The sequence below is a fragment of the Miniopterus natalensis genome, chromosome 13, assembly GCF_054644295.1.
Source record: "Miniopterus natalensis isolate mMinNat1 chromosome 13, mMinNat1.hap1, whole genome shotgun sequence".
Taxonomy (NCBI): domain Eukaryota; kingdom Metazoa; phylum Chordata; class Mammalia; order Chiroptera; family Miniopteridae; genus Miniopterus; species Miniopterus natalensis.
The window spans coordinates 62,573,192-62,585,373 of NC_142093.1; the positions used below are offsets into that span (position 1 = coordinate 62,573,192).

General features: G+C 53.3%; 1 protein-coding gene across 1 annotated transcript in view; it reads left to right on the forward strand.

Moving 5' to 3' along the window:
* Positions 1–12,182, forward strand: part of NPAS2 (neuronal PAS domain protein 2) — a 137,024-nt gene that overhangs the window by 120,053 nt on the left and 4,789 nt on the right. Inside the window, exons 15-18 of the mRNA XM_087823796.1 lie at positions 2,429–2,518; positions 5,388–5,534; positions 10,410–10,607; positions 11,871–12,046. Of these exons, the coding sequence (XP_087679922.1) occupies positions 2,429–2,518; positions 5,388–5,534; positions 10,410–10,607; positions 11,871–12,046 (611 nt within the window). The remainder of the gene's footprint in view (positions 1–2,428; positions 2,519–5,387; positions 5,535–10,409; positions 10,608–11,870; positions 12,047–12,182) is intronic.

The window sequence follows — 12,182 nt, forward strand, 5'->3', positions numbered from 1 at the left end:
GTCATTCTTCATGTCCACGGACCCTGGGTCGGGAATTGAGAGAGGGCCCCCTGGGGATGGCTCTTCTCAGCTACAGGTGTCGAGGCCTCACCAGCCGGGCTGGGAACCCTACCCCAGGTGCCTGCACTCACGTGCCCCTCACCTGGGCTGGCCCAGCTAAGACTGTCCACCACTGACGGGCACAGGCCTGTCCATGCTTTGGGCTCCTTTGGCACAGTGGCTGGGTTCCCCGAGGGAATGCCTGGAGAGGGAGCTCTCCACGAGGGCCAGGCAGGGGCCCCAGGGCGCTCTGACCTTGCCTGGGGCGGGCACAGCAGCTCCACTGACCCTCCTCCTGCCCTCTTGGGTCAAAGCAGTCACAGGCCCACCCATAGAGAGGGACACAGACCTCTGCCTCTAGACAGGCGACGTGTCAGGAATTTTAAGGGCCACATCCAGACAGTTGCCAAATACCTCACACCCATCTTTTGCTGACATTTTGGAGATGGGAGTAAATGTGCCACCTCCCTGCCTGCCGTCACCACGAAGATTATGTGCACGCTGGGTGGAAAGCGTGAGTGACACGTTCTTTTCAAATAGATTATGACAAAGACCACTTTCTTCCCACGCCAGACGGGCCATCTCCTCCCAGCCGTGCCCCGGACACAGTGGGAGAACCAAAACCAGTCCTTGGTTTACCCCTGTGCCTGGGATTCTCACTCAAAACAAAGTCTCCTCTTGTCATTTCCTCCCCACGTTGTCCCAAAGGCACTGGCCACTGGGGCTGCTTTTTATAGTCCTGAGGGAATAGGGAGAGTTTGGGAATAACTTCAGAACACTTTTACTTTTATTAATTTATTTTTATTGTTGACACAATTACAGATGTCCCCTATTCTCCCCGCACTTACCTGACCCACCGCCGGCCTTCCCCACACTATTGTCTGTGTCCATGGCTTATGCATATAAACGTACAAGTTCTTTGATTAATCCCCCCCGACTCCCCCACCTCCCCTCTGAGATCCCTCAGTCTGCTCCATGCTTCCATGTCTCTGGACCTATTCTGCTCATCAGTTTATTTTGTTCTTTAGATTCCACATGTAAGTAAGATCATGTGGTGTTTGTCTCTCTCTGCCTGGCTTATTTCACTCAGCATAATACTCTCCAGGACCCTCCACACTGTCCCAAAGGGCACGAGATTCTTCCTCTTTACAGCTGCGTAGTGTCCATGGTGTGAATGTCCCCCAGCTTTCATCCATCAGCTACTGGTGGGCACCTGGGCTGTTTCCAGATCTTAGCTGTTGTAAGCTGTGCTGCTATGAACATCGGGGGGCATAGATTCTTTCTGATTAGGGTTTCAGGTTTCTTATGATATATTCCTAGAAATGGGATCACTGGGTTAAAGGGTAATTTCCTTTTTAATTTTTTGAGGCCCCTCCACACTGTTTTCCACCGTGGCCGCCCCAGTCTGCATTCCCACCAGCAGTGCACCAGGCCCTTTCCCCACACCCTCGCCAGCACATGTCGTTTGTTGATTTGTTGATGGAGCCACTCTGACAGGTGTGAGGTGACACCTCATTGTGGGTTTAATTTGCATCTCTGAGGATTAGTGACTTGGAGCATATTTTCATATGTCTCTTGGCATCTGCATGTCCTCTTCGGAGAAGTGTCTATTCAGGTCATCCATCCATTTTTTAATTGTTAAGTTGTATAAGTTCCTTATATATTTTGGATATCACCCTTTATCAGATGTGTCATTGATAAATTTGTTCTCCCACACAGTGGGCTCCGTTTCATTTTGTTGATGCTAAGGGTTTCATTTTTTATATACATTTTCTTCCCACCCACCCAAGGGATCAGAGAACATGACTTCCCAGGAGTCTCTCTAACAGATTCCAGGCAGAGTCTAGAAAATTGCACCCAATATTCACTGCCCAGATGCATTCATGGACATAGATGTGCATGATGTGTCTGTCTGTCTACATTAGTGTTGAGCAGAAAGGGTAAAGTCCACATGCAAAGCCAACACTGCTTACCAGTACAACCTCATTCATACTACTCATTGACACTGCTAAGAATTTATCAGATTGGGAGAAGAGCAACTTAATCCACCAAGAATGGAATCTGGACAGGAGGCCCGGGAGGGGAGGTGGCACAGAGCTGCCGATCTCCAGCAGGTAGTAGCAGCTTTGCAGAGCACGCTCTGGCAGAAGGCATCATGCACCCTGAGTGATCCCAGAACCTTGCTCAAGGACCACCTGCACCCTGCACCTGCCTGCTATCCCACCTTTCCCAGGAAACACAAACGTTTGCCTTCCAGAAGTGAGCTCTTTGCTCTAGTACTGACAGGCCTCCTTTAAGCCAGGAAATTCAGCCAGCTAAGAGACAGAACCCCAGTACCTCTGTCACAGTGCAGAAGCAGTGTCTGTTAACAGAACCCTCTCTTCCCCAGGCTCCCCTGTCTGTTTCATCATCCTGTGACCTTTCACAGCAGCTCCTGCCTCAGACTATTTTGCAGAACCTACCTGTCCCCCTGGCACAGGTGAGTCTGGGACTGGGGGGCAAGGGGAATCTGGCAGTGGGAATTCCCCAAGACAGAGTGTATGGTGTCCTCTTGAGTGTGGGGGTGCATTGGTGCTAATGTGTAGCATGCACTTAGGTACCAAGGTGCAGGCAGAGCCTGTTGAGCTACAGACTTTTTTCCACATCTGTCCCGCTCACCATTCTCATCTCCAGAGGCATTCTCTTTGTTGTTTTCTCCAGTATCTGTTTCTCAGTCTTTTAATCTTTGTTCATCTCCCTGCCATTTATCTGTATTCCTCTCATTTTTTATGACTCCAAATTGGCCCTGATATTTTAGAAAAGGTCTGAATTAAGCCAAATATCATAGGAAAACTGAAAGGCTGTAAAAGCTGTGAGTCAAGTACTGTAAATATCACATTTGTTTTAAAAAAGGGAAGTGGTCATGGCTTTGCTGAGTAGCTCCTTCCTTGTCTCAACAACATTCACGAGTTACTGTTTGAGTCTGTCTGTGAGCTAGTGCAAGGGATGCAGAGATGCTTGTTACATAGCCCCTGTTCTTTGTACTGAGTTTAACTGAAAGTTGGGCATAGAAGAGAGAAACCACCATGGCAGGGCATGTGTTTTTATACAACCAGTAGGAAAATATTCTGCCTAGGAAAGTCCAATGTACCTTCCCAGAGAAGGTGACACCTGAGCTGGGCCTGGAAGGATGGGTAGAAGGTTGCCAAATGAAGAGGTAGAGGGTCAGCAGGGAAGTGGGACCCAGGTGTGTGCTTCAGCAGGGAGTTTTGAAGTGTCTGACGTGCTTGAGGTCTGGTGAGACATTGAACATATGCCCCATCAGCAGTGGTCTCGAATGTCCCTGGAAAGGGAAGGACGTGCGAGCACACACTTCTTCCCAGGGTCAGGTTTGAGTAAAGATATGAAAGCTACTCACTTAGAGTCAACTAGTTAAATAGTCTGTATTCATCCTCATTAGGGAAAGAAATAAAGGGCTTATTTATGTTCAAATTTGATAATGAAATTTTTGCCTATTTCAATCCAAAGGTACATGAAATGAGAATCCCTTTAACTTCTTGGTCTCTCTTAGTCAGGAATTTCTTTGTTTTATAATAGATATATAATGGGTGGTTAAGGCCCTTTGGGAATTCTAATTTTTCATTTACTGAACCTCATTTTAATGAACAGTAGCAGTTCTTAGTCCATTAGGCATATTATATTTAATAAAGACTGAATTCTTTAGGACAGTGTTGCATAGTGCTGACCTTTCAAGCCCTGCAGTCCTTCTCATACCTACCCATGTGCAACATGAGTTCTACAGTTTTCTCTTTCCCTCACTGAGGTTCTCCCCTTGTCAGGAAAAGGGGGGGAAACAATCCAAAATCTAGAAAATGGTTATCTGGGAAACTGTTGGTTTTGCTTCATGCTGTGTTTCTAAAACGTCTCTAAGTTGGAGTAGCTCTCTGTATGGAAAAGGCCCTGATCTTGAGCATAATGCTTGGTTGTCTTGAATGCCTTGAGAAAATAAGAATCGCACTGGAAGTAACACGAAACGCAGTGCTGGCCCCGGAGGGCTGCCCAGGCTTCTCAACCCAGAAAGTCTGTGCTGCATGTGCCAGGAGTATCCCTGAATATGTCCTGGCTTTCGAGAACTTACCACAGAAGGTTTTGTGTTTTGTTTTGTAAATATGTTTTTATTGACTTTTTAGAGAGAGAAGAAGAGGGGGAGAGAGAGAAACATCAATGAGAGAAAAACATCCATCAGCTGCCTCCTGCAGGCTCCGTCCTGGGGATTGTGCCCTGACCAGGAATCGAACCAGTGACATCCCAGTGCATGGGACAGTGCCCATCCAATTGAGCCACGCCGCCCAGGGCATTGTGTTTTGTTTTTTAAATTAAATATCTGATCTAGTTTGTTTTCTTTCTCAGTCAAATTCTTTTTCAAAATCCCAGCTGAGTGCTCTGATTACTTACCTTCTACTGAAGATTTTGCGATGCTGCCTGGTCTAGTGTAGGTACTTTAAACTCACCCCCCATTCCACGGTGCACCCTCTCCATGGGCCCGCGTGGGAGCAGATAGGTTACAGCGAGCAGAGACCACCTGCAAGAGTTCCCTAAAGCCAGCCTCAGCCCCAGAAAGGGATTCGAAGGCGAAAGGAAAGGGAGACAGTGCTCTTGACAAGGCAGATGCCAACGTCCCTCCTAGGTCCCCTCTGTCAGTGCTACACGGACGGGGTGAATGCTGGGCGATGTTTATGCCTCTCCCTTGTTCTGTCTTTGCACAGATTTCTAAGAAAAGCCTAGCTGAAGTGAGCCCGGGGGGGGGGGGGGGTGACAAGGACTCCCTGGCCCGGGCTGGCTGGTTGGAGAGCAGGGCTTGGTGACCTGTGCCGTCAAGTTCAAGCTCTTGGGGAGCAGTTACGGAAGAGCCCTGCCCTCCAGGACCAGGTTCAGGATAACGAGCGATAGGACCCGAAAGGGCCTGTGCAATGTCCCCTGCAAATCTTCACGCCCGAGATGAGAGGGGGGAAGGGGGGGGGCTGTCAGGCGCCCTGCTTCTGAATTCTTGTCCAAGACCATGTGTCTGTCTGATGAAATCTGAACTCTCTGTGTAAGCGTTGCTTGCAGAAGCTTGTCACGCTCTGGGCCCTTCCAGGCGGCAGAGTCGTAACCAGGCCTGCGGCTGGTGGGCCCGAGGCGAGCACACGGGGCTGCGGGGACGCCCAGCCCGGCCCCCAGCCCCTGCTCTGGCCACGGTGGCTCATCAGGGACTGAGAGGAGCGGAGAGGGGACAGAAATGGAAGTGGGCAGGACCGCTCAGAGGACAGCAGGGTGTCTGCACGGCGGAAATAACCCTTTCACCGGTTGTTTCCACCTCCACCTCGAAGCTGCCGGCGCCGGCCAGCGTGTTCCAGACCCTCCGGGACCAGCTGGAGCAGCGGACGCGGGTGCTGCAGGCCAACATCCGGTGGCAGCAGGAGGAGCTGCACAGGATCCAGCAGCAGCTGTGCCTGGTCCAGGACTCCAGCGTCCAGGTGACGCCCTGCCCTCCCGCTCTCGCTGCGTCCGGACCACCCTCCCGGCGCAGGGCCCTTCTTCCCGGCGCGGCGCGCAGCCTGGCGGGCCCTGCCTGCCGAGCCTGCCGAGCCCTCAAGGCAGAGCCCGGGAAGGGCCCCGTCCCAGCTCCGGCTCCGGGCCGGCCTGAGGTTCGCATGACGCCGGCCTCGCCCCCCTGGTCGGCACGTATCTGCTGCCCCACCCGCATTCTCCTTCCCAGGCCGGAGGCGAACCGCCCTGCACTGAAGGCAGCCACCCTCCTGCGGGTGTGCACTGCGCCCGTCGCCGCTCCCCCGCACCCGCCCAGGCTGCCCCCAGAGCCCCGGAGGCAGCTGCGGCTCCCTCTCCTTGCAGGCAGGCGGGGGGACATGCACCCTGGGGGCCAGCACCGGCACCCCGGCCACCCGCCCTGGGGCACCCCGCGCTCTCACAGCAGCAGCCTTTAACTGCAACCCCCGTCGTCACGTCTTTGAATCCTTTGCAGTTTCTTCTTGGAGGAAACTCTGTATGTTGGCTCTATTTCAAGGATGAATTATTCTTAACCAAGTGTCTCTATGTCAGTCCAGGGCTGTTTTCCTTCCAAAGTGCCCTTTTCTGACCCAGCCTTTCATTGTAAATGTAATTCCAGCTCACTTGGGAATCTGCCTGAAAGCTCTAAGCCTTTCTACCCCCTCAGGAGAAACAGGAAACAGAGCAGACACCTGGGGAAACGGCTGGAGCTCTGTCCCTGCCCATCCCCCTCGCTGTCCACGCGGACCCCCCACTGGCCACACAGCTCCCAAGAGACAGCAAGAGAGGCGGGCCCTGAGAGTAACGCACACGGTGTGAGGTTGCTGGGCGGTGGGGGCCCCGGGGCAAGCTGTCCTGGGTCCCTGGGCTCCCAGAGGTGCCCTTGCACATCCCTCTGTGCCCAGGGCTGGCTCCCCCAAGAGGCCAGCGGTCAGCAAGGCTCAAGCCTCCTGCGCAGTGTCGCCCAGTCCTGTGTACCTGTGCCGAGCAAGCCACAGCCGCCCCCAGAGCCCTGCCGCTCTCCCCAGCCCCACCTCCTCAGAGACACCCCGAAACTGGTGGGGTGAAAGAAATGGACCACTGAGGTGTCGAAGTCCCTGCTTACTGATTCTTGCCCAGTTGCAATCTTTTCTTACTGATCCAGGGTCTGAGTGGTGGAACTTGCCCGACCCGATGATCTGGAGTCTGTGCACCACTAGGAAGGGGGGACGGAGCAGGAAACTCGGGAAGCGAGGCTGGCAGGGAACACCCTCCCCAGAGCCTCGCTCTAGGCTGCCTCTCACTTGACGGCAGCCGAGCCATCGCTCCTCGCGTGGCCAGTGCGCTCTGTGGGCCGGGGGCGTGGGAATCCGGCCCTCGCCCTGCCTCCGCCCGCCCGGCTCTGTGCTCATCCCTGTGACCTTAGCTTTGCAGTGGAATTTTCCAGAGACTATGAAAACCCACAGATAACCAGCCAGAGAGCATTTCCTCCAGCAGCCTTCCTTGTATTTTTGTAAGTTTAGATATTTAAAGGAATACCTTCCAAAATTTTAGCCAAAGTGTGATGCTGTTTAGGAAAAAACCTCTATGATTCAATCAGAAGGAAAAACAAGCAAAAATCGCTCTACTCCCCCCAAAAAGTGGGCAGGCGGGTTAAATAACAGTGGCAAAGCGTGGGCGTTGCTGAGGCCGGTGACGGTGAGTGGGCGCCTCTGGGAGGCCCTGGGAGGGCCGGCCTCGCAGAGGGAGCAGGTAAGGAGGGAACCACGCGCGTGTAGGACAGGCTTGTTCTTGAAAATCAGAAGTACCGGTTTTCTCTGATGATTTTCCACTTGAGTTCAGGAACTGTTTCTCTCATGCTCTCTGTAAAACGGACCCCGGGGCCCTTTGAAGAGGTCACCCTCTCGAGCCATAAAATTCTACCCTGCTGTTGATAGGGGCGGGCTGTGCACAGCAGCAAACCCGAGTTGCCCCAACAGGGCCCTTTATCCTAACTCAGAGGGCTTGCCTACCTCACCGTAGGCTCGGAGCCTTCACTGGGGCTGTGTGTGCCTGGGTGCTGCTGAGTGTGGGCTTATTTAAAGGCTGGGTGATGAGGGAGAGTCCTGTTGCGTTTGCACCCAGCTGCAGTCACAAAGAGGCTCCCGAGGGAGTGCTCTGCAGAAGGGCTCTGTGCCGCTTTCTTTTGAGAGCATGTGCGCCCTCTGCTGGCTGTTAAGGAGGTGCCAGGAAGGACACCGGTAACCACAGCAAGGGATGTTCTCCCTCCCTCCCTCCCTCCCTCCCTCCCTCCCTTCCTTTTTTCTTTTCTTTCTTCTATCCACCCACCATCCATCCATCCATCCACCTTCCACCCATCCACCCACCACCCATCCACCCACCATCCATCCACCCACCTTCCACCCACCATCCATCCACCCACCATCCACCCACCATCCATCCATCCACCCTCCACCCATCCACCCACCATCCACCCACCATCCATCCATTCACCTTCCACCCATCCACCCACCATCCACCCATCATCCATCCATCCATTTTCCACCCATCCACCCACCATCCACCCACCATCCATCCATCCATCCACCCTCCACCCATCCATCCACCATCCACCCACCATCCATCCATCATCTTCCACCCATCCACCCACCATCCATCCATCCATCCACCTTCCACCCATCCACCCGCCATCCATCCATCCATCCACCTTCCACCCATCCACCCACCATCCATCCATCCATCCACCTTCCACCCATCCACCCGCCATCCATCCATCTGGCAGACACTCAGGCATTGGATAGGCACTGTGGGGATACAGAGACAAACAGGATGAAACCATACATTAAGGAGACACAGGAGCAAACCAAGCCTATGTGCTGCTGTGAGGTGTGTGCTGTTAGTGTCACTGTTTTATTAGAGGAAACTAAGGCTTTGAAAAGTTATGAATATCACCCAAGGTCATACCACTAGTACATGGTGGGGTTGGAATTTGAGCTAAGGTATATCTGACTTAAGCTAGAGTATAGCCTGTCATAAACAAAGACTGTATTTATTTGACCTATAATCAGAAAGCAAATTGCATCCTACCAGAAAAGATGTATGTTATTGGGTTGACATTGGCTTTTTGCTGAAGTGCTGAAGTGTAGGTCACCCTCTGTCTATAAACCAGCCATAGTATGATCGGTCACTGGGATTACACAAAGAACTCACCCTCAGACCGAATCTATACTCAGTGGATATTGAATCTGAGATGATGGATGCCCAGAAAATTCTTTTAACTTCTAAAATGACAAAGAGCCCTCATAACAAACTGCAGACTCCTCTGTTAGGGCTGGACCTGTGGCAGGAAAGTGGGGAGCCCAGGTAGTGTGGTGGGAGGGGCACCTGATGGAAACCTAGGCCAGCTCAGCCTCTGGGACACGCTGAGCTCACCTCTGAGCGAGACACTGAGCTCCTGGTCTTTGCGTGCTCCCAGCCGCGCCTGGTGTGGCTCCGCATCCACCCTCCCAAACCACTCACCAGTGTGGCTCGTAGGTTCTGTCACGAGTACATGGCTGCACTGCCCCGAGTGCAGGAATTGGGGTTCAAATTCCAGATGCTGGCTGGCAGAAAGGGCCCTCCCCTGAAAATTCAAAGGCAAGGCCTAACATGGAGCAGAGCACTTTATCAAGAGTCAGAATGCAGAGATAACACTGGATGGCTTTTTACTCCATGTGCTGCCTGAGCAAACGCCAGTTACTGTTCTGAATGCCCCAGAGAAGCTTTTGAAAAAGGGCTAGTTACAGGTCCTAAGCTTAAATTATTAAAACTATCAAAAGGTTTTTCTTAAGCTTTTAGAGTCAAGTTGCAGATTATATTTTATTTACAAATCTACTAATTTGGTCTAAAAGAAGCAATGTTTTTACTTGTATTTATTTATGTTCAATTTGTTTATAAATGTAACAGATTGTAAATAATCAACATTACCTACCACAGCCATTAATTTCTCAATTTAATATATCTAAATCTTTCAAACATTTCACATACCTAACAAGGCATACACAAGTCTAAGAAGCACAGTCTTTGAAAGCACCTGGGCAATTCTTTTAAATCAAATACACCAAATTTATAAACGAGGTAGATCAAAGCCCTCACAAACATTTCAACACTCTTTAGAGACTTGATCAAATTCTCCTAAACCTTTCCAATTATAGCATCAGGCTCGAGGCCCACGCCTCTTAGGCGCCTGAGGACGTGTGCACAGGCGGGACCGGGCTGGGAGGCTTGTGTGACGTCATCGTCTCTGCAGCCCGCCGCCCTCCTGGGGCGGTCACCTGGTCGGCGGAGCAGATTTGCATCCCCGCTGGGAGCGCTGGGTGGGAGGGGCCCTCAGACACGGGTGCAGACCCTGGTGGCTGTCAGAGAGTCAAGTCTGAGTGCAGGTCAGCCAGCCCCTGCCCCCTCATCAGGTCATTCACGAGATAGTTCTCACTTCTAATAACAAACTGATAAGCCAGCCTAGACTATGCGAGTACATCAATTTATTATTTATTTCATTTTTCATTTACAGTTTATATTCAACATGATTTTGTATTAGTTTCAGGGATACGTACATCAGTTTACTGATAGGCCACCTGGTCCTGCGCATCTTGACACTGAGAGCCCGTCGCAGGACAATACCCCCCGAGGTGGGGGCGCGTCGCCCTCTGGCTGGGCTCCGTCTCGGGGACCTTGCGCTGGGCGGCGGCCTCTGGGCACTTAGTGTCTCCGTGTCCAGTGAGAGGGAGAGCGAGAGCGCTGACCTCTTCCTGTGGACCGAGGAGGCAAGTACAGAGCTGCAGAGGCCCAGTGACCCCACCTTAAAGCCATTCCTGTTGTGCTTCCAGATGCTTCTGCAGCCGCCAGCTGTGTCCCTGAGCTTCAGCAGCACCCAGCGGCCCCACGCGCCACCGCAGCTCCCGCAGAGGGTGGCCCCGGGGACGCAGGCCCCACTCGCCGCCAGCCCTCGGCTGCCGGGGCAGCTCGCCTCTGCCCAGGTCCCAAACCAGCACCTGCTCAGAGAATCCAGCGTGATATCCACCCAGGTAACCACCCCACCCGAGTCCCCACACGTGCGTGCCCATCCTCTGCCCTGGTTTTCGCCACGCTCCGTGAGAACACAGGTGACCGCTCCCACTCACTGTCCTTGTCCCAGGGCAGCAGGCTCCTGGTCCCCCAGGTTCCCTTCCAGGCCTTTTCCTCACAGCCATTACCACTAACTGGAAGCTACCAGGGACGTCGCCTCCGGACAGCTCGCCAGTCAGCAGACAGCAATAGCGCTGGGGTGGCGCTGGAGGAAGGTGCCCTGGGCCTGCTCCGGAAGGTGCCAGCCCCAGCCTCCCAGGCCCTGCGCTCGCACGTGGCCGTGGGCCAGTACACCTCTGCCGAGCCCTGCCCCCAGCCCCCAGGGCCGCGGAGATGGATGGGAGGCGTCCTTGACCTCGAGGACATAAACAGATAACATACAAGAAAATGTGGGATGAGCGAGTTTAGCCCATCTTCACCCAAATTTAAGAGTTTTACTTTATAGCCTTTTGGTTCTAGAGGTCAATAGAAAAAAATAATAGCTGAGAAAAGCCAGGAAAACCCGAGTCAGGATTGACACTCCAGAGATTTCGGAGACGCTCTGAGAACTCGCTGTGGTGCCATCCTGTGAAACAGTAGAAAGCCCAGAGCAAACCCAAGCACATCCCCTCACTCACTGATCGTTCCACTCGACAAGTGTCTGCTGAGCACTCACTGTACACCAGGCACTAGGTTCTGGGCACCGAGGGACAGCAGTGACCAGAAAGAAACGAAAAACAGTCTCTGGTCCAAGGGGGGAGAGAAGCAAATAGGTGAGAGTGCCAGCGAAGCAGACGCTGGTGACGGCGGGGGTCAGGAGGTTTCACCAGGTGGCCCGGGAAGGCCTCACTGATGGTACTGAAGCAAAGACCGGAGGGTAGGAACAGGGCGCATTGGTATTGGGGCGAAGAGCAATGCGGTTGGAGGAGTCAGCTAGTGCAAAGGCCCTGGGGCAGGAGAAGGCCCCGGGCCCCTGTGTCTGGAGTGGAATTTTTGAAGCAGAAAGTTGTTCAGTTCAACACACACACCTCTAACTTGTCTCCTGAGAGCCTGGCACTGTCCTAGGCCCCAGGATTTGAAGAATCCTTGAGGCGCTTACAATCCAGTGGGGAAGACAGTCATTCGGTCCTAAGTTAGACGAAAGGCCAGGGAGTGTTGAGGAAAGAAGTCTGGGAAGGGCTCCTGGAGAGGTGACACCTGAGGTGAGTATGGGTTTTACTTTTCTCATTAAAATACTGCTCCAGGGTCCCAACCCAGTGAGAAGCATGCAGCCACCACGGGGCAGCCGCCAGCCGGCGGGCAGCGCGAGGCCCCAGCTCGTGCTCCCAGCCGCTCAGAGCCTCACCACACCGGCTCCCCACTCCCCGGGCGCCAGCCAGGGCCCGCCCAGCCCCGACTTCGGCCAGGACCGTCAGCTCAGGTAGGGAGCCTTCCTTGTTCAGAAGGCGACTGAGGCCAGCCCGAGGCTGTTCATTCCAGCCCTGCCTGCTGTAGATGGAGGCAGAGTTCAGGTCTGAAGCCTCTGCGGTTGATCTCCGCTAACGCAGAGGCAAGAG